Source organism: Solea senegalensis, linkage group LG4 (assembly GCF_019176455.1).
Source record: "Solea senegalensis isolate Sse05_10M linkage group LG4, IFAPA_SoseM_1, whole genome shotgun sequence".
Taxonomy (NCBI): Eukaryota; Metazoa; Chordata; class Actinopteri; order Pleuronectiformes; family Soleidae; genus Solea; species Solea senegalensis.
Genome location: NC_058024.1, coordinates 21,571,277 through 21,592,664, shown reverse-complemented (window position 1 = coordinate 21,592,664; position 21,388 = coordinate 21,571,277). Strand labels below are relative to the sequence as shown.

Sequence of the window (21,388 nt, the reverse complement as noted above, 5' to 3'; positions counted from 1 at the left end):
TGAGTATTGACTCTACATTTTCTATACATGTGACTTTTTCTACTAAAAGAAAAAGTCAATTCAAGTTTAAAAAGTTCAGTTCCGTGCTCTACCAGCAGGAGGGGTTGTAGTGGAAAAAGTCAGACATCTGACTCTGGGACTGCCCTGTGGCCTCAGATTCAAACCCAATTTCTAATTTTCCACAGGTGTCACTTATACAGTTCACAATAACACCTTCATTTTAGGACAGGGAGGACGAATGAAACTGACCCGAGGAAAGCAATTATGCAGTACTCGCTGCTGTAACTCAACACAAGCAGTCACATGAATACAAAACAGGCATGACAATTCTGATTTCATTCATTTGTTTTGTCTCAAGTGGTTTCACTATTTCAGCAACAACAAAAAAAACGATGCACATGGTGTCCTACATCTTTTTTTTTCTTTCTTTAAAGATGCTCAACCTCTTGAGTCAAATTAAAAAGTACAAGATTAGCTTGATGTGGAAAGGAATCGAAACATCAACTTAGCTTCTAACTCTTCTCAAGAGATCCCATTGTATGCCCTAACCCTCTCAGATGATTGTAATACAATATCACACCAAATATAATTCCATCATGGATTGTACCTCAAAAATGGAAATATCACATGTAGCTAAAATTGCTGCAGTGTTCGCAAAGATATTTGTGAAGATCAGCTTGTTATGAAAAATGTATGTGTCTTTATGCTCTTGGCTCTGAATATGTTGAATTATTCATTGTCTACGTTACTATTTTTAGGATAGAATTCAAAACTCAACTAAACACATGACCAGTGGTGCAATGATGTCACACGCTGTTAGTTGAGTTTGATTTAATTTTTTTAGACATAGGAAAGCAGTTCCATGGTTTACTTTGCTTTGGGTCTACTTCATATCTTACATAAGTGCTGGTGGTTTAGAAAGAACAACATCTGATCACCAATTTAAACCACTTTTATTGTATCAAACAAATTTAGATTACATTAATCGTCACTCAATTCAAGTAAAATTGAATGAGAAATAAAACGGATTTATGTTAGATTCACTATAACAATTCAAAAACTGAACAAACATTATGTGTTGCTTAAACACACTGCAAAAGAGAAAAAGAAAAGGTTTTGCACAACAATACTAAAGTGGCTTTCATTTTCTGTTTCAGCTCAGACACAAACAAAATAATGTGACAGTTGTGGGATGATTGTCACACAATTTAATGCCAAATCGGTGACACCACACGGAATTACAAACATTTAAAGTGGTGGTGTAATAATGACTCTGAAATGCTTTTTTTTTGTTGTTTTTTTTAATCACATACAAAACTAGAATTAAGAGGGATTAACAGTAATTACAATTTGTGTTGGACCTTGGGCTGAGATTAACATCACTGTGCATTCAGTATGATGCAATATGATTTAGATTCCCAACTGAATTCAGTGTCAAACATGAGGGTGCACTGTACTCACTAATGAAAAACATGTAAATGGACACACTGTACTGTATACCCTGTGTGTCAACTAGAGATGTGCAACCACATGTATTGGCTGGTAAAAAAAATAATTAAAAAAATGGTTGTCAGAAACTAGCCTTGATATTATAACGGTTCATTGAGGTATCACCCGTCATTTCTAAGTAGTTGAAATCACATTTAGTTACCATAAAGAGGAGGAGAAATATCTCCCTCAGGCTATCTGTGTCTATCTGTGAGTGATTGACAGATGCTCTGGTAGCACAAGCAGAGATAAACCAGACATACTTACATGACATTGAATGTGTTCCAGTTGAGCAGCTAATTTGCAAACTACAGTGCACATTTAACCAGTGAATGTTTGTTTCAAGAGAAAAAGGGCAGGGAAAATGATCTGTGTTAGGTAAGCAAAGGTGGCTTTACTCAAATGCAGTTAAAATGAAGCCCTTTTACTGGATGTTTGGAAACAATGCTCTATATGCAAATTAGGAAAACTTCAAAGAATGTGGCCATCACTATGGAAACAAAAACGTAAAATAATAAATGTTTTTCTTTTGGTTTCTGCATTTTCATCTCAAAGGAGAAGCATCTATGAATTTAATGATTTTTTTTTTAATTTATCCAGTTGAACATTTTGTCTGTAAAAATGTTCCCAGAATGCAGCACAACATCGCCACATCCTCAAACTGCAGAAACAGAAACCGAAGGAGAATTTCTCATTGGAAAATATTTGAATATGTTAAAATATTTTATGTTAATCAACTCAAGAAAAAAATCTATTAAATGCAGCGCTAACAATTATGTGTTAGACCAGGAAAAAACATGCAAATAATATTTAGTTGTCCATTGGTGTAATCATTCACTTGTGCAGTCAGTCCACACAAATATACTTTCTACTAACTTACAACTGAGACTAAACCTAAATGCTGACATTCATAAAAACTGCAGTTTAAGTCCAAGTTATTAATGAGGTACAAATTCATTATATTGTTTAGACATGGGTTCAAAATTGCAGTCGTCATGGCACATTATTTCATGATGAGAATTTCTAAACGGACGTGCTGCCTTTGAACAAAGACACTGTGAGTTATGACGATGACTGTGTGACTGAGACAGGAATATAACTCCATATTAACTCCAATTCTGGTGCTAGTTTTAGTTTATGTTGAGTGCAGGGGGTGCAAAACAAAACAAACATAGTTAAATAGTATTCTCTTTAAGCAGGATGGGTTTGTTTGTTTTTTAGACACAAAATTAAGCGTAGAAACCTTTGCTGATGTTCTTGCAGTGGTAACTAAGATCTGGCTGTGGAGGAGCATACACTATATGCCCTGATGTTTCTAAAAAGTAGATGTGCAGACACAATCTTCTGTCATTTTGTTGGGATGGCTGAGCAGACTGAGCCGCTTGAGTTGTACAAAGGATAACTTTATTTCTCTGTCTCCAGGCTGCAGTTCTTTGTCTTTTCCTCGGCTGACTGGCACACGCTGGATGCTGCAGCTTTTCTTCCTGCAAAATATAGAAAGAGACAAAAAAGTCTGAGAGACAATAAGAGAATAAAAAGAGGCCGACACGAAGACGGCTCTCTCAGTCCAGCACCAAATGAACGTGGTTAATATCTCGTTTCGCCAGGACTGTGTTGCTCTGCGTTTTACTCATAGAAATTGTTAATTGTATACATTTATCTTTTTGACAGCATGAATGGAAGTATGGGACAACCTTTTGATTTATTTGTGCTGCTACACTACGAAGGTCTTTGTTCATGTTCAGATAATATGTACCTTGGTACGTAAACATACAGTGTTATATGTTCAATTTCTGAATCAATGTCCTAGGTTTCCAACCCAGCTTGCGAGGGGAAAGAGAAGCAACATAAGAAGTGCAGGAAACATTTGTAACATTTAAATTTAAAATGTTACTTACAACAGACATTATGGCAAAATCAAACCAAAAAGCAAAATGTAAACAAAAGAGAACTTATCAATAGAAAGAGCTAATAGTGAAAAACTAAACTGTCCCTCTACAGCTTGAAGTAAAACCAACATACACGTGGGAACAGCAGCCCTCCACATTGTTTCTTGACGTAAAACAATCTACAATGTTGTCATACACAATCAGTTTTTGTGACTAAAACTCTGTGTCTGATTTCCCACCTAACGTCTCCTCAGTGGGTTGAGTCACCAGATTGGTGATCCGAGCTGGGTGCCGCACCAATTGCAGACAGGAAACCACAAGCTTTGGGGATGGCGCAGACCAGCAGCTCCAAGTAATATTTGACTTGAAACTAACAACAAGCTTACTAAGTCCAATCTGCTTAATGTTTTACACTTAACACAAATCTCACTGTTACCCATTGCAACCTTATAAATGTGACTTGCATGGGCCAGGTGTCAGTGAACATACAAGACAAGCCGGTGTCAACAAAAAGGGATTATATTTACACTGAAATCAACATAAAGGCCTTGAATATCCAAAGTCACTTTGGATAAAATTGTCTGCTAAATGGCATGTAATGTAATGTCATGAATACAAATACAGTTCCTAATCAAAACCATGTCATTCAGTCAAATATGATTTACACTCTTTGACCTCTCCAAACTGTCCTTGTTCCTGCAGACAGATGTGTATGTGTTGTGTGTCATTGTAATGTCCCATGGATAATGATGTACATTACATGGACCATGAATAAGTACAGTCCGTGTAAACATGTTAATTTGGGTCTGTGTATTGCGTCACCAACATGGCTGGATGCCACACGTCCATATAGGAGCTCAGCAGTCTTGTGCTTTACAGATGGCAAGTTATGAATTGGCCTAAATCATTTTTCTGCCACAAACTTCCAGGATGACAGCTGGTGGTGGTTTTTGGTGAAACAACACCACTTTTCACACAACTTGAACATAGAGTTAGTTTCATGCTCGGTCTGTTCTGCTCCTCACCCCCTACCTGCCAAACCTTTTCCAGTTTTGTGTACAGCTGCCTCCCAGGGCATTTCAACCATGGCAGAGCTCTGTGTGTGGATCAAAGCGCGTTTGTTGACGAACCATGATTACAAAAAACCAAAGCCCAGCTTTTTGAACAGTTTAACATAATATAAATAAAACACTGTCCTGACGGAGGAATGATGATGACTTCTGAGGGAAAGGCCATGAAGGAGATGGTAGAGATTTTGAAGGGGAAATCATTCCCACCTGCTGCTACTGTATTCGTGGCTCTTCTGAACTCATGTACCTGCTTGTGTGTTGTTTTGTTGCGACGAGGGATCTGCTACACTGGCAGCACTGCAATGATCCTCGGCCTCCTTGGAGAGGGGACACTCAAGTCCACCCGCAGCCTCTAATAGACTCTCTCTGGAAAACTCTGCATGGGAGACAAATATGAGAATCAGAAAGAGATTATATAAATACTTTCCTAATGATAAAGCACTGCTGATAAAATGCTCTGCTTTCCATATTTATAGTTAAGAACAGATGGTCTGTTCTCCTGTTTAAAGGTAATGCCAATCATTGCCATGTGACAATATCAGTTGCATTTACTTCAAAGGGCTGATGCCACACTATACTGGACCGGTGTTAATGGTCATTGATTTGTTTTCCTGTGCTTCTTCTTGTCTGAGGACTTGCAGCTCACATGAGCAATCCCAACACACATCTTCTAACATTTCTTTAAGGTTTGGCACCGCAAAGAAAAACAAAGAATCTGTGTCCCTGATGGTAAAATGACAAGGAAATAGATTTACAAGAACTGCATTTCTGCTGTCTGGTGCTAATGCTATAGAATGCGAGTCCTGTCCAGTCATGACGCATTAGTCCTGGACTATGACCAAATGTGTGAACTGTATGGGCTGCAATTTGTGGCCATCCATTATCCATTCACGCGCTTTTAGAGCTAGTTGTTTGGCATGAGATAAAAAGCTGACCTCTGCTTTCTGTTATTAAATGGTAAGTACTTTATCTGGCACAGACAGTGCACTGCATCTGCCAAGGCACTTAAACAATATTAAGTGTTTACATTAAAGGGACCGTTCTGCAAATATGCTGAGGTTTTTCATCAAGCGTCACATGATACTGACACTTCTGTGAAGTGAAATTTCAGTACGTTCATACACAAAAATAAATGAAATGTGCTGATCATGAGAGAGACAGGCAGACTGGCAGTCTCTCTCTCTCTCTCTCTTCTGTGTGCGATTGCAGGAATGGAGTCATGTGTGCAGGTGTCAGGTCACTCACTCTGCTGAATTCATGTATCCAGCCAGATTCTCTCTGCATTCAGCCGGCTCAGATTTGGAGCTCATTATTATGAATCCCTACCTCAGCTTCACTTAAATATCTTCTGTCTTCTTCTCTCAATTCAGTTCTGCACCCTTTCATGTTAATTAGCTTAATTTGGCCTCAATCCTCAATCTTCCCTGAGAGGCTTCTGCGTTCCCTTGTTCTCCTCATCCTTCCATCTGCTCTCTATTTCTCAATGTATCACGCCATCCATTTTTCAAGTCTCCTCCTTTTGTGCGTCCTTTATCCTCTCTCTCATGCACGGGCGCACACGCGCACACACACACACACACACACACACACACACCATTTACTTGACTCAGACATGTTTTGGCAGACTATGGTTATTCCCTCTTAGACTGTACCTACTGTACACAGTGATACGGTGCCTGCAATGCAGTGTATTCACTCAGGTACCGTGAAGAGTCAGTTTGACCTACTTATTTTTGTTTTGAGCAGAGTACTTTGTATCTCTACTCTGTTGTTTACTTACACCGCCCCATGTCAGAGTTAAGAGATTAAGCTTTTAATGATCATCAGTTACAGAGTAGGCCAGTGGTTCCAGCCTGAGATCAGTTTTAAGGGCCCAAATAGAACAAATTATAAAATGAATAACAAAACAAAACAAATGAGTGTCATGGCAACTTCCCACAGTTTTGGCCTAATTTTCATCATATTTTTAATACTATCATTTATAATATGAGGCTGAGTTTCCTCTGCAGGGGTGAAATACAACCCTCAGGCTGGATACACCGGTGCTACAAATGAGCTAACTGCATAGCTGGCAACAATGAGTGTTACAAGTTGTATTTTAGGCAGACAGGCTTTATAATAAGTAAAGGATTGTCTAAGTACTTGCTTCCCGGCATGCCAAATGCAGAGGTACAGTATGAAAGAGGTTTGTGTAGCTAATTATAAAAATTAAATCCAAACTCCAAACATACCCTCCAGTTGGCAACGCAGTTTCTCAAAGGCCTCCACGGTGGCTTCATTGTCGTGCGGAAGCTCCTCTCCAGTGGGAACAGACTCTGGGCTGGGCCGATCTGAAAGGCAGCTCTCTGAGGAGCATTCATCCCCAGCTCCCTGCTGCTGTCTATAAAGGTGATGCTCTACCAGGAATTGCAGCTCTGTGAGGAGGGAGGTGGAGATGGAAGAGGAGGAGGAGGAGAAAGAGAAGCAGAGAAGATGAAAGGACAAAGTAGAAGAAAGTTGGTTAAAGTGAAAGGTGAAGAACATGCACTCATTAGGGAGTAGGAGGATGAGCAAAAGAATTCAGTGGTGTGAGGTGAAGAGAACCAATGGTGGAGGGTTATAAAAAACAAACAAAAAAAAGACGTATTCATCATTTTATTTTAGGTTATACTAGGCTATGTTATTACCTTTTAAACTAAAGCACATTAATTGACACCTCCATTTTGTCTAAATAAGGACTCTGTGAATTTGATGACAGTTTAGCTGTGGGTCTTTGTGGTAAAAAAATAGCCTCCTGTTAAATAAATGTCACAAAATCATTTGCACTCATACAAAGTGGAAGTTGACACTTAAATTAGGATTAGGATTGATGCTGCGAGCAAGAAAATCCTATAGAAATGTCAGGTGCGGAGACATTTCTCAGACTTAAAGTGAAGAGTTTCTTTACTTTTCTTTTCTTCACACGGTTCTGCTTTTAGCTTTTAGAAAATGGAGACTGTGGTTGGAAAGTGAGATAATGAGTCTTCACCGTGACAAGTGCAGCCCTGGCTCACTCCAAGACTAACACCCAAAATAGAACAAACTTTTGTCATAATCTTATACAAAAACTTGATCGCAAGAGCCAAAGAAAGCCAAGGATGTCCTATTAAAGCATAGAAAAGACATTGTATATTCTGTTTTTGAATAAATCTGCAATCCTGTGTGTATATTTATCACCGTTCACTTCTAAAATCTAAGAATAAAGCTCAAGTAAATCAACCAAATGTAATATTTTCTTGCTTGTTCTGAATTGACAGCTAAAACTTTATGTATTCTACTTTTTTACATTTACAAGATTTCATTATACACTCTGGGAGTTTTTAGAGGTCAAGCATGATTCCTGTGAACAAGAGAACAAGGATTTATGATGTCTGGGGTATATTCATTCATCCATTCTTTCTGCAAGTTCTTTGTCAAAGAGAAGTCAACAAATAAATAAAGGAAAACTACCTTTCATTGTGGGCGTTCCCTTTTGGCCTTTTCGTCGTTGTCGAGGGGAGTTCAACAAGGCAGCCTGTGAAACACCAGCGTTGCTTATTTAGCAAAGAAGGAGCTCATTTTAAAACCACATACAGAACTTTAATCATTTTGTTTCTATGAACTTTTTCAATAAAACTCTCTGCAATACATAGCACATATTAATTTACCTTGTACAGCTGGTTTGGGAGACGATCTTCATCTATTTCTGCAAGACAGAAAATATGCACATAGTTAAGAATATACTGTAGATCTATGATAAGAAGATATCTAAAGCACACACACTGATTAAAGATAGTGCACCGTGTCCTTTGTGGCTCACGTATTGTGCCGCTTTGAACACAGTGTCTCTCTTTGGAATGTTGAGTCTTGTCGCTGGAGACTGAGCTGCTGTGTCCAGACGGTGCAGAGCACGGTGGATATAAGGTGACCTCCAGCCAGATGGTCATTTGATACAAGCATAACAGTGCACAAGTGCTGCTAAAACCTTCATTAATACTTGAGTAACATTTTGCTGCTACATCATGTGCTTACAGCTGTGTGCGCACATGATGTAGCAGTGGTGGAGAAAGTACTCGGAGCCTTTGCATCGTTAATTTGTACGAAATGTACGGTAAATGTCTCTCCGTTTGCTTTTCATATTAATACACAATACAAAAAATTAGTATGTGAAACTCTGTGGTCACCACAGGAAAGCCCTTAAACACAATAAAAATCACTTGAGCCATTAACTGTGATCAATAGTGAATGTGTTGATGTCACATGCAGCACTGTGTTTTTTAGCCTTGGAACTTTTTTTTTTTCTAGGACACCACCTTGTTGCTTGGCAACCTATGCTTCCCAAGGCACTTGGAGAGTCTGTGCGTGTATGCGTGCGAGGATGTGCATATATTAATCCTACTTGAAAGTTATCCACCAGGGCGTTCAGAATGCCAGTGATGTGCTCGCTTCTTTACTCATCACTTTTACTCCTCTAACAAAAGCCCAGCTGTGTCATACAAGAACATTCACTTTCAAGGGCCGCGTTAATCTGTACGCTGCAGCAGCACATGTTTACAGCGTTTGAGTCTTATTTTTAGCGACTTCCAGCACTGCAAGAAGGTTAATACTGCCAATATGGATTTTGTAACAAATCAATCCCAGGAAATGGGACTGTCGAGGGCTGTCCTTCAAGGTACTGGATAAAAGTTGAAATTTATAAACAGCTATAGTGAATAATTTTAGTCTGAAATTGGAGTTTCACCCCACAGGTGCAAATTTTGGTATCATATGTAATGTTTATAAATATGAGGACAATTTACTGTACACTGCTTACGACATTAAATACAACACCACTTTTTTGTTGTTTTGTAACTGCTGTACCACTCTCCAAGTCAGATGTACATTGTGAAAATGCTATTGTTAGAATGCTATAGGTTAGGTCATGGTACAAAAACTATGTGGTTTACATACATTTTGTAAAGATTTAATTGTGGGGAAAAAGGGGGAAAACACATTAACATTCAGTTTGAACCTTGCTGTATGACTCCTGACATCTGACCCCTTTTTCCCATCATAATTCCTACAGTTATAAAAGATTCTTCCTATGGAAAACCAACAAGACAATTTTAGGGTATTTGCATGTGAGGCTGTTGCCAAATGTGTACTGTATATTGACACGAAGCCAGATATAAAAGTACAATTATGTATAATAGCCACCCTTGTGTTTCAAATCACTTCATCTTGAGTGGCTCCATTTTTACACTTGCAGCAATGTTAAAAGGTCAAAGATAATGTGGTCAGAAAAAAAGCAGATTTTTGGAAATTCACTCTCCCTGATAAGACAATAGTTTAGCAACACAGATGGGATCTAATGGTAGCTTCACTTTCATCAGGTGTGTTCTGTTTTTAAAGTATTCATGCCTAAAATAGTGCACATAACAGAGCAGCTGTGGCTGCATTTGAACAATTTCGTGGGGGTAGTAATATACATGGCTGAAATGTTATTTGGGTCAAGCAACATCACATGAGGGATTTTTTTTGTGTGGCTGAGATTGAGATTGTTTTTGTCTGTGTAACAAGCCCTTAGTGAGAGGAAAAAAAGGAACAAACACAAAGATTTCAACAGTGATGAGTCTATGAGTAACAGCACGAGCTTAGCGAGAGGGTTTTCTGCCTCTTATTTAGGTTGTCAGTCGCTGCACTGCATTTGATGAAGAAAAACGAGCAAAATAAAGAAAACCTTGAAGGGAAAAGAAAACGCGGAGGTCTGCGTAGTCGTGCACGTCAAAGGTTTATTTTATGTGTTGTTTTTGCAGTTGTTTACTGTTGCTAAGCAAAAGGTAAGAAAACTGGGATGGAAAAGACATTGTGCTCTTTTTTTCCTTGTATTGGAAAAATGTAGTTTCCCTCAAACAAACTAATAACTAATTCTTTTAAATTGCTAATATTATCGTTTCAGCAACAGGAAAGAAATGCAAATTGTGCACTCTCATGTACTGGGGGTTACTCTACAGTGTGTTTGAAGAGTTGTTTACAAAATTGGGCTTTGTTCTATTAATATGTTGTGTGCATCAGACTTTTTTGTTTATTACATCCAAGATAAATAAATATCATAGTGTTTATATGCACTGCAGCTCATCAGTACACACACCCGCACAATAGGGCTGAAAGACTTTGAATAAAAATCCAATTACTTTGACTGAAATTACCATTGCGATATGATTTGCATGGTCATTTCTACATCATGTTCATTTGAATAACATATTTATTTTAAATCATTACTGTGTGGTATTTGTGTAGATCTGGGAAAAACAAAGATGTTTCCTTTCTTTTTGACGGTCTGTAGAACATAATGTGTACAGACCAGAGCAATATTGCGTATTATAATATGTTAAAAAGGTAATTTGACACACATTTTGGCTTTCAGAAATGTTGCGCCTCCTGCGATTTGAAAATTGCAGTGGGTCATATTGCAATTTTGAGAAAATTTAGATTCATTGTTCAGCCCTACCACACACCCACAAACACAGGGGTTTAATAAAGTGTTTTTTCTGCTAGGAACTCAAATTTAATATTCTATCTTTGTTTCATCGCTCTCAAGTTGTTACTACAGCAATGGAAAGACAAGGGTCAGCCTCTTCCTCCTCCTCCTCCTCTTCAGACAAACTGTGAACACTTGTGTGCTCTCATTATTTAGCACTCTATCCCAGCTGTCTGTAAATCTGTGGCTCTCCCTTTGATGTGCTTTTGGGGGTACACAGTGCACAAGGCAAAGCAATCTACTGAGCATTAAATAATGCAATGCTCCATTTGATGAGAGCACACGATCTCTGCACCAGCACAGCTCCTCTTCCTCCTCATCATAAAAAATGTCTCCCCATCCCCCTCCATTTGGCACATTCTCATTCTCGCCTGTCTCAGTCGGTCTGTCTCTGTGGCTGATTGATGCCGGGTCTGTGTTAATCCCTACATCTACTTTTTCCCATCTTGGATCTCAGAAGCATTGGTCTAAATCAGTATTATAATTATTTAAATCATATCCAATTAGAGAGAGTTTTGAAGTTTTACTCAAAGGAATGTTGTTATTTAGTCAGTGACAATCTCTGCTGGTATCCCCAATGGAAGAAATGTTTCTCCTTTTTTCTCTTAATTCTTCAGTGTTTGCACACTCAAACACAGAAATACAGTAATGTTTTCCACAGCTAGCACAGCATTAACATGGATACCTTCATTAATTATGAATTGTCTTCAGTATCCTGACATGACACCCAGGTTTAACTGTTAACTCATTGTGTTTACATTTCCAACCACTGGAGAGATTCACAGCTTATACAGTGAAGACAGTAAGTGGAGAGTTTGCAGAAATACACCTGACTCCAGGATCCATGCTTCATCAGCTGCCTGTTCACGGTCTGCGTTTCAAAAGAATATTACCTCCTTGCAGTCGAAATGCAGCGTCATCTGATTTCTGACGTTGTTAATTTGTAATGTAAATATTGTTTATTGCCACAGTGAAAAAGTGAAACAATTGCCCCTGTGGCAGCCTTCCAGAATTGTAAAACTCAAATGTCTTACTAAAACAGGGCACCTTAAGTTGGATTCATTTAATTTTATGTTTCCTGTCAGAATACTTGAGTATCTAAACAATGTCACATTTCCCACAACTCAGCAACAAACTTAATGAGTGTTGTTAGTTAAAAGGACATTTTGTAATATAAAAATGCTGCATGTGAGTTTGTTTGGTGCCTTACCTGGTGAAGACTGATCACTGGAAACCACTAAAGTAGCAGGAGTGGGTCTTCGTCTTCTGATCTGAAAAAGTAGAACAGTTTTAGAGTTTTTATCCCTTGAGTATAAATGACAGAAATATTGTGAAGCCTTTGGACCTGAGAATATTATATTACGTAATTTAGCTCTACAGTAAGTTATGTAGAGTAGGTTTGAACTGTTTTATTGCAGTTTTCTGGCTCTAATTCCCTCAGCCTGTGCTGTGTTGAGACCTGGTCTTAACATTCGTCCTCTGAGAATTCTGATGTTTGAAGCTAACTGAGCAGTGATAGCAGAGCATGGCGGCCGTCCACCACTTACCTGCTTCTTGGCTCATGATGAATAAGAAAATACATGAAAAGATTTCACTAAGCTGCTCAAAAGCTTGTGTTGAAACCTGTCGCTGACAAAAAAGGTTTTGCTCTTAACCGCAAACCGGCCGCAGTTGTTATGACTGTCACGTGTCGCGGACATGTTGCGCGAGGTAATCTGTTTTTTGACGTAAACTTCAGACCTGACTTTCCTCTGACTCCCCCTACTGACAAAACGTAATACTGCATCAAGCGCCATTCATTTTGTTGTGAGTCATATTGTAGTGGAAATCCATAGAAATTAAAATAAATGGTTATATTCTCTGAACTAAAAACAAAACAGCTCTATATTATCTTTTTTTTAATCACTTTTTCTACAAACTTTCTACAAACTACCTACTTCCCTCTGTATCTCTGTCAAATTATACAATTGAATACTATAACCAAAGCATAATGTCTGTATGTTTATTGATATTGGTTGGTTGTTCTTTTTTTTTTACAATAGGCAAGTGTTGTTCATTCAAAGTTGTTTCATAGCATATCAATTTACATTAGCATGTTCATTTTTCCAGGGTCAGGTGATTATTTTTGCATTTTACTGCTCTGCTATGATATATGCATTCAATTAGAGTAATTGTCAACATGAAAGGGAATTCTTACATTTAAAATAATAATTCCTCTGTAAAATAAAATAATATGGGAGCATATATAAAAGCAAATAAAGTGTGAATGTTGTAACTGTTGCAATTATGTTCAAGGTGAAAATCTAAAACGAGTGAATTTGAAAAGATTTCAGGCTAAATAAATATTGGATAGTGGATTTTGCACTAATGATACGAAATACAGATGCTGTTTCAGAAATAACGCAGTAGTAATACAGTAAATCTCGTTCATATTTAAACAAATATTTTCTTTAACAGGCAGACAGAGATTCTGCTTTGTCCTTATTTTCAAGAAAACTGCTGATCTCACATCCTGTGATGCATGTGGACAGATTCAGCGTGGCTTGCCGTTTGCTGTCTTTCCTTTCAGCATCCATTCACAGTGTTGAGAGAGTAACATCCTCTGTAATATCAGAGTAACACGGGGGGAGGAGATAGTTCTCTACTTGAGGTATTTTTTTGCTGCTGTCACTGGACAGTTCTGCCAAATATAAACACAAAGACATCCTGGTTATGAGGGAAAAAAATAATTAAGCTTAAAAAAAGTCACGGTGACATGTATTCTGTATCACAGAACAACTGGAACTTTCCCTAACCTTACCAAGGACACCAAAGAGGCATAAACACAACTAAAAAAATTATGCTTCTATTTTATTTTATCAAATTTAGCTTGTGCAAATGTTTAGGAGTAAAGCTTGTATACAAAATTATACATGTAAATTATCTCTACTTCTTTTTATGCTACAAATCTGGGGATAAAGAGAGTTTGTTGTTATTCCAGAAAATCCATCCCGGTAGTCCAAATTAAAGTTCAACAGATGTGTACGACTGATTACACCCAGACTCATTGTTATTCTCCTCAGCCGGCTCCCTGATCCTACGCTCACACAAATACCAGTGGACAGCTTCAACCTTCCAACCACCGTCTCTGCTATTCCACCCACAGTCCAAGGAACATAAACAGCATTCGAATGGACCGGGTGTGCAAAATATGCCTGATATTCTTGTTGTGTGGAGGCGTGGAAAAAAAAAATGGGTCAAACCAAGAGATGGAAACATTTCCCAGTAGACACAGATGGTGTAAGAGCGAAAAATAGCAAAAAAAATAGTTGCATAAACCCCAGATATAATATTGTATACTCATTTAAACAGAGAGCCTATTTAAAGACACAGCATGTGTTCAGTAACAAATGATTCCATCGTCACGGATCATGGTTTCATCACAGATTGAAATCATTTGCATCAGTTTTGCTAGTAGAAATTCAGAGGATTAATCCTAATGGGAAAACCATGACGTGTCAAAGCTGTCAAAATGCACACACTCTCTCTGAAGTAATATTTAACAGGATTTTGGTAACTAATACATCAAAGTTACTTTTATGGTTCTTTACAATGTGACCTTCTCAGTGCTTTTCATCTTTCTGCTATTAATTACCAATATACACCTCGATATCAGCCACATCAGTCTCTTTTTGAATTAGTCAAGCCATGAATCCATGGAGAATTAACAAACGTTCTGATTAATTCTACATGACATGACAGGAGACATCATTAAGAATGGACACCTCTTGAAGCAGGGTGCACATTCACTGCTCTGCCACAACATGAAAACCAGTTACCTTTTGTCATTGATGTGGCCGATCAATGTACGCTGCTGTCCTGCCACCACTGGTGCACTTTTTCTTCCATGCACTTGCACTGACACTGATCTCTTATCTAGTCCCAATCAATTGCAATTACAACTTCACACGGTCTGGTAGGTACGGCTTTTTGTCATATTCTTGCTGTCCCAACTGTCCCGTCTCCAACGTCCCCGCTGTCTCGAATACACAGTCTGCTGGATGAGATACTATATGCTGGTTGACCTGGAAAGTCAATCATTTTATTCTGATCAGTGTGCTTAGCTCATTTCATCACTAAGAGAAGTTCTAAATCTATTTAAGGGGAAACTGTGAGATGTACAGACTTCACCTCTCATTGCTCTCTGAGAAATAAAGTGGTAGATTTGTAATCACTTGCACTGTGACCTTCAGCAGAACATGGTGTTTGCACCGTCAGCACCGTTCATCAGGAAAAGGGCCGGCGCTTCTCAAAACCTTCTTCTATTAAATGCAAACGTTTCCGCCAAGGATTTGCTTGAATCGGGTACAAGCACTGATCATGACAGTGTGAGATTTTCTTATCCTGTATCTTGAAATATGATCTTGCTGTTGTTCAGGCTAAAATCAGCACTTCATATAATGACAGTTTCTTCATTTCCCGTGTCTTCCATCAGTTCAACAGAAAAAAACCAAAAACATTTCAAACAGCTGCAGATGGAGAGCAGCGATGTTGGATGCAAAACACAAGCTGTAATTTGCTCTGTAGCAGTTCACAATAGGATATAACTGTTGCATTAAACATAATGTTTGTAGTAATTACAGCTTTTAAATGATCTGCTCAGGCCTGTTATTGCAGCAGATGGTAAACTAAACGATCTCTGCCTCCATTGAAGAAAAAAACACGACCAAAAGACCAACATTGTTCAGGAACTGTAAACTGAAATATTGTTGTTGTTATTGTTTAAACACCAAGTATTTGGATTGTATTTCTTTTAACCAAAGTCAAAAGTGTTTTTCAATAGCTTCCACATCACACAGCTCACTTGCAGGAAACAGCTTTTTATCATAGCTGTTACATCCAAACATTGGGTTGTAAAATTGTGGAAAAGGTTATAAATATTTGCATGTCATTGCAAAAGGTTTTAAATAATCTTGTGTGCACTTATAACTAATTATTTAAGAGTAATTCAATTCTTAATTTGTAGTAAGATAAAAGCCAACGTCTAGACATCTAGACAGAATTCGTATAAAGGCTTTATGTTTCCAGACATCTCGCCCTTTTCCTCCAGGTGAGTTACAGAGGGTTTCATTCTAATCAGTTGAGCAGCTTGATTGAAACTACAATTGCCTGTAAGGACGGATCTCAGCCTTAGCATTAGACTAATAGTCATTAATTACTCCAATTAAAGCCTTAGTGTGAGAAAATTATCCAGTGTTAAAAACAATTTGTGCAATAATCAGACTGCAGCCTCAGTGTGGTGATAATGGATTAATTAGTGCAGACAACATGCAGGGTTATGGCAGTATAGCTTCACATGGTGACACTGTGTTGTTCAGTGTTGGACACAGAAAGCCTGTAAGTGAGAGGAGGAGAATGCACTTGATTGCTCTACATGTACAACATTGTAAAACACCATCACCCAGTCATCTTACTGTCATGATCCATCAGTGTTTCCAGGCCCCTCTGGCCTTCTTCTTCTTTGAGCTTCTCCCTTTAGGAGTCACTACAGATTATCTGCCTCCATCATGCCCTATTGTGTCCTCTTCTGTGAGACCAACTGTCCTTCTTCACAACATCCATGATCCTTCTCTTCCTCTTTTCCTCCTGCCCACCAGCGCCATCTCAACACCCTTCGTTCAAGATATTCACTCTCTGTATGTGACTAAAACATCTCAACCTTGTCTCGCTTACTTTATTTCCAAACTGTTTAACCTGAGCTCTCCTGTCCATCCAGGTTACTCCCAATGAAGATCTCAGCATCTTCAGCTCCGCCTCCACCCTTTTAGACAGTGCCTCTGTCTATAAGTCATATAAGTCATAGCTGCTCTCACTACTTTGTCTTTTTGACCTTCCCTTTCACTTTTGTTGTTATCCTTCTGTCACACATCATCCCCGACACTCATCTCGCCACCCACTCCACCCTGACTGCACGCTATTCTTCACCTCTCATGTGCACTGTCCATTGCTTTGAGCGCAGGTATTTAAACTCATCCATTTTCCTCTACTTCTTGCATCTTCAAAGTACCACCTGTCTCACTGTCATTCACACATGAGTATTTTGCCTTGGTGCTATACTAACCATCATCCCTCTTCTCTCCATCTATACAGGCTCTCTTCTACTTGTCCCCTGATCTAACTACTGATTATATTATCATCTGCAAACAACAGAGTCCACAGAGGCTCCTGTCTGACCATTTTTCCAAATTTGGGGAAATCAAAACGTTTGTTTACTTTACAACCGCCAATAATCATGAGCACCAGCACCTCTGAGGCTGCATCAGACGGATACACTAATGACACGGTGAAATACTCCCATCTCGTTAGTTTTAATGTGACCACACTGTGGACCCATTTAAAGTGCTCAATGGGGAGGAAAAAAACAAGAAGCAGAGATGTTTTTAGCTTCAACCTGGCTCAGCTTTTGCAATGTGATGTATAATCCATGTAAGGCACTTCATTGGCTATAATATACTGTATTCTTGGTGTCGTCAGGTCTGCTTAAAAAAAGAAAAAGAAACTGGTCTATTTTTGATGTGAACATCTGCAGAACCTGACTCATCAAAACACGAGATTATTTTGTTTATTTCATCCAAAAAAATGTAATTAAGAAATGACAAATTTCTATTTTATGGAGTGATCATATTGGATATTATTTTCTCTCTTTTCATCAGGATTTATGTTGAACTGACGTCGTGTTTTACGTCACACTTTGACGTGACCAGGTCCTGGTGTCTATCAGTTCCCGTCAGTTTATGCTCTTTGGTACAAAGTGAGCTCTAAAATGAGGTTGTGATAGTGGTGGCACAGTCTGTCTCTGTAGATAAGAGGATGAATGTGTGCAGTTGTTGTCGGGGTCTGACTACTGGGAGTCTGTTGTGACTGACGTGCAGTTCTCCACAAAGGTTGATTCACCATGCTGGGAGCTGTCAGAGTGCAGGAATAACTGAACCATGGGTGAAGTCTCCTCCTGTAACATTCATTAGTGTGCTGCCAAACACACACACAAACACACACACACACAGAGGTTTCTTTTTGTCTTGATCAACAACTATAGATTTCCTATTTCCTTTATTACCAAATTTAAGATAAGTAATTGCTGTTGATGTGGCGCCTCATCTGTGTGTTTGGTTTGTGTCTTTGCTGAACCGTCTGTCTCTCACAGACAGTTTTGACACACACAGTACCACACACTGAAGAGCCAACAAGCCATGAAGGCTCTGTGGCTATACTCACAGTGGTTTCAGAATAAATTGGAAATGCTCATAAAGGGTAATGATGGCAATTAGCCAAACTTTAGTCATGCTTGTTGAGCCTGAGTGGAAAGAACTCTCTTGAGCTCTCTGCAGAAGAAGTCAATTGAATTTTCTAGTGTATCCAGCTTGAATGAGATCTGTCTGCTGGTGAAGAGGAGTCGGTTACAACAAGGTGGAGATGTTTAAGATCCTGTCTTAAATAAATGACATAGACAATAGACGGCACGCAGATAAAAAACAAGGAGACAGACAATTACATCTCAACCTTCCAAACAGATCAAGGCAAACAGCTCTCTAGAGATGCACGGACACACTGTAAGACACAAATACACACACACATACACACAATTATAAATGCACAGTACATTCATTTTCACAAACGGACCGCAGGCACCGATTCATACACAGTTTTTCTAATATCACTTGGTTTAGTATGCACCAATTCAATTAGCTCCATACCAGCACAAACTAATGAGTTTCAGGCCTGGATGGTAACAAAATCAACCTCATATGCCCCCTTTGCTGGCAGCTATTATTCTGATTAGGTCAGTCATGTCTGATTTGGGGATACTTAGGTTGGAAGCAGCAAGTTTAATACTTTGAATAACTACTTTACCAGAGATACAACAGAAGCATCACACAATTCATCATGAGCAACCATGAGTGTGATATCTTATCTGATCCTCTGTCTGTCAAAAAATGTCCAAAAGGACCATGCCCTGCTTGGGCAAGGTCATTCCGTCCATTATCTCCACTGCTTATCTGTTGAGGGTCACAGGGAGAGCTGGAGCAGATCCCAGCTGACACTGAGTGAGCGGCAGGGTGTACTCTGGAGAGGTTGCCTATCTCTGTGCCAATAGACAGAGCTAAACAACCTCTGCTGCTGACACTTGAAGTCATCACTTCAGTTATCTGGAGAGAGGAAGCCAGAAGACTCAGACACGAGGGGGAGGGGGAGAAGTTTTACACTATTATTGTGAGGCACTAGCACTTTACATAACGTAAACAATAAGCATGATAAGAGGGTTATTAAAAGCAACAGTTATGACCTACATGCATCCTTTAAATCTCAGTGTGCTGATCATTAATTGTGTCTCGTGGATTAGAATGGTTTTAATTATTCTTCATCAAAACAACATGCATTTTTGTTGGCAAGGAAACCATGTAGGTGTTTTTGTTGTTCTGAATTGCTTCTCTATATCTAAGTAAATGGAATATCTTTGAGTCTGTGAATAAAAACAAACTGAGGATGTTATCATTTTTCAGGTTTTGTAACACTTATTTATTTGGCTGCATATCACTGGTGCTAATTCTTAATATCATGTCACGGACACTCAGCTGTCACTCAAATGCATCTACACACCAACAATGTTCACCTGCTTTTCATTTATCTGAGTCTTTTGAGTCAGATGTTACAACTCAGTCTCACGCCATTCCTGGAAAACACAGTTGAAAACTCATTCACACGCACACCGTGCACATGCACAAAACTGTCCAGCCGGCATCTTCCTTTCCTATAGTGTCACGGTCTCAGAGGGGAGAGCAGTGAACGGCAGAGAGGGGAGGGGGGCAGGCAGACACAGAGGTGTAGTCAGCTTACACTGAGCCTCATTCATTATGAATGACCTGCCTTGTTCATATATTTATGAAAATAAAAAAGAAGTGGGACATTACACTCTCCACAGGCACCTATTCTGTCACAAACGTCTCTTATATCACAAAGTGATGTTGAATTTTCAGGAGCCTATACAGTAAGTGATCAAATTACTGTGAGCATCTTTTCCAAACATCCTCTATGACTGTTTGTTGTAAACTGAGCCAGGGCAACTGGCCTCATGACATACAGCAATTGCGGCTGAAGTGAATAAAATGATCATCAAAAGAGGTTTTCTATCTCGTGATACCACGCCAAGTTTCATCAGCATCTCTCACTGCTGTGCTGCACGTTGTTGCCAAAACAACATCCAAGCCCCTGGAGATGCATCCATATGACATCCCTTTTCAACACTGCTGAGGGCACACGCTGCAACTCTACGACTGCAGGTGGAACAATCAATCTTAAATGAATCACGTTCAGTTTAGTGCCGCATTCGGAGGACACAGCCTGCTAATCAGGTGCGTGAGAGAGATGAGACGTTGATAATGTGGTTTCTCTGAAGCAGCAGCTTATACAGCAGTTTGTACAGCACACTGTTTTGCTGGCTCTTGAACTATACACTGTGATATCCTCTTCAATCTTCACTGAACTTTATCACTTTTTAAATGTCACTAAATGTCCAATAATGCCACTAAAGCATCAACAAAACTTAGGATTCCCTTATCACTCACGTCGCCTTGTCCTTCTCCTCTCCCCCTCTCCTCCTTACCTGCTCAGCTGCCTCTGGATCCAGGTGGGTGTCCAGTAAGGGGACAGTGAACTGGATCTTCCTGGGGCTCCCAGTTTCCATGGTGGCACTGTGAGTTAGAGTGGAGGACAATGTGCTCAGCTGAGAAGGAGAAAGGGCTGATCCGCTAAAGGAGAATCCGTACAAGAGAAGAGGAAACAGCCTAGTGAAGGTTGCTGAAATGGAAATGAGTTGATCCAGCTTAGGGAAAAAAGAGAATTAAGCAGATTGTTTAAGTTTTTGTTAGACTGTTCCCTGCTTTTGACACACTTCCTCCTTGATTGTCTTTCTTAATGGTCCCCTTGTTTTTGTCTATTCCACTTTATCTTTTCTATGCTCAGCACCTGCTGGTGTCTCTGTTGTGGCTTCCCTCCCTTTCCTCGCTGTCTCTCCTGGCTCACAGCACAGAGGCAAGGGCATTCTGGACTGGGAACTCCTCTCCTTTGCTGTCATTCGCTGCTGCCGACTCCCTTCCACAGCAAGTCCCTCCCTCTCTTCACATTTCTTTCCGTCATCATTGGATGTCTGAGATCAGGGCTTGTTCTGCAGCAGTGTGCCTACACAGTGGGGAGAATGACGATTACAAAGACATACTCTCTCTCTCCCTCACACTCGCTCTCTCTCTCTTGGATGAAAAGGGGAGATACATCATCTGTCTTCTGCGAGAGAAGAAAGTATTTTTAAAACCTCCATCCTACACATGAATAAATATAAACTATTTCAAAAAAGTCTCCATCAGAATCATGCTGAGCTGTATGATTCTGTA

The 21,388-nt window shown here is 39.3% G+C and overlaps 1 protein-coding gene across 1 annotated transcript; it reads right to left on the bottom strand.

Annotated features, from left to right (window-relative positions):
* Positions 1-936: 936 nt before the first annotated feature.
* On the bottom strand, positions 937-21,053 carry LOC122768616 (protein phosphatase 1 regulatory subunit 1A-like). Its single transcript, XM_044024720.1, has 7 exons — positions 20,605-21,053; positions 12,175-12,235; positions 8,113-8,150; positions 7,916-7,979; positions 6,679-6,861; positions 4,695-4,823; positions 937-2,972 (listed from the first exon to the last, which is right to left on the bottom strand). The coding sequence occupies exons 1-7, from the start codon at positions 20,683-20,685 to the stop codon at positions 2,893-2,895; spliced, it is 636 nt and encodes a 211-aa protein (XP_043880655.1). The 5' UTR covers positions 20,686-21,053; the 3' UTR covers positions 937-2,892.
* Positions 21,054-21,388: the final 335 nt, after the last annotated feature.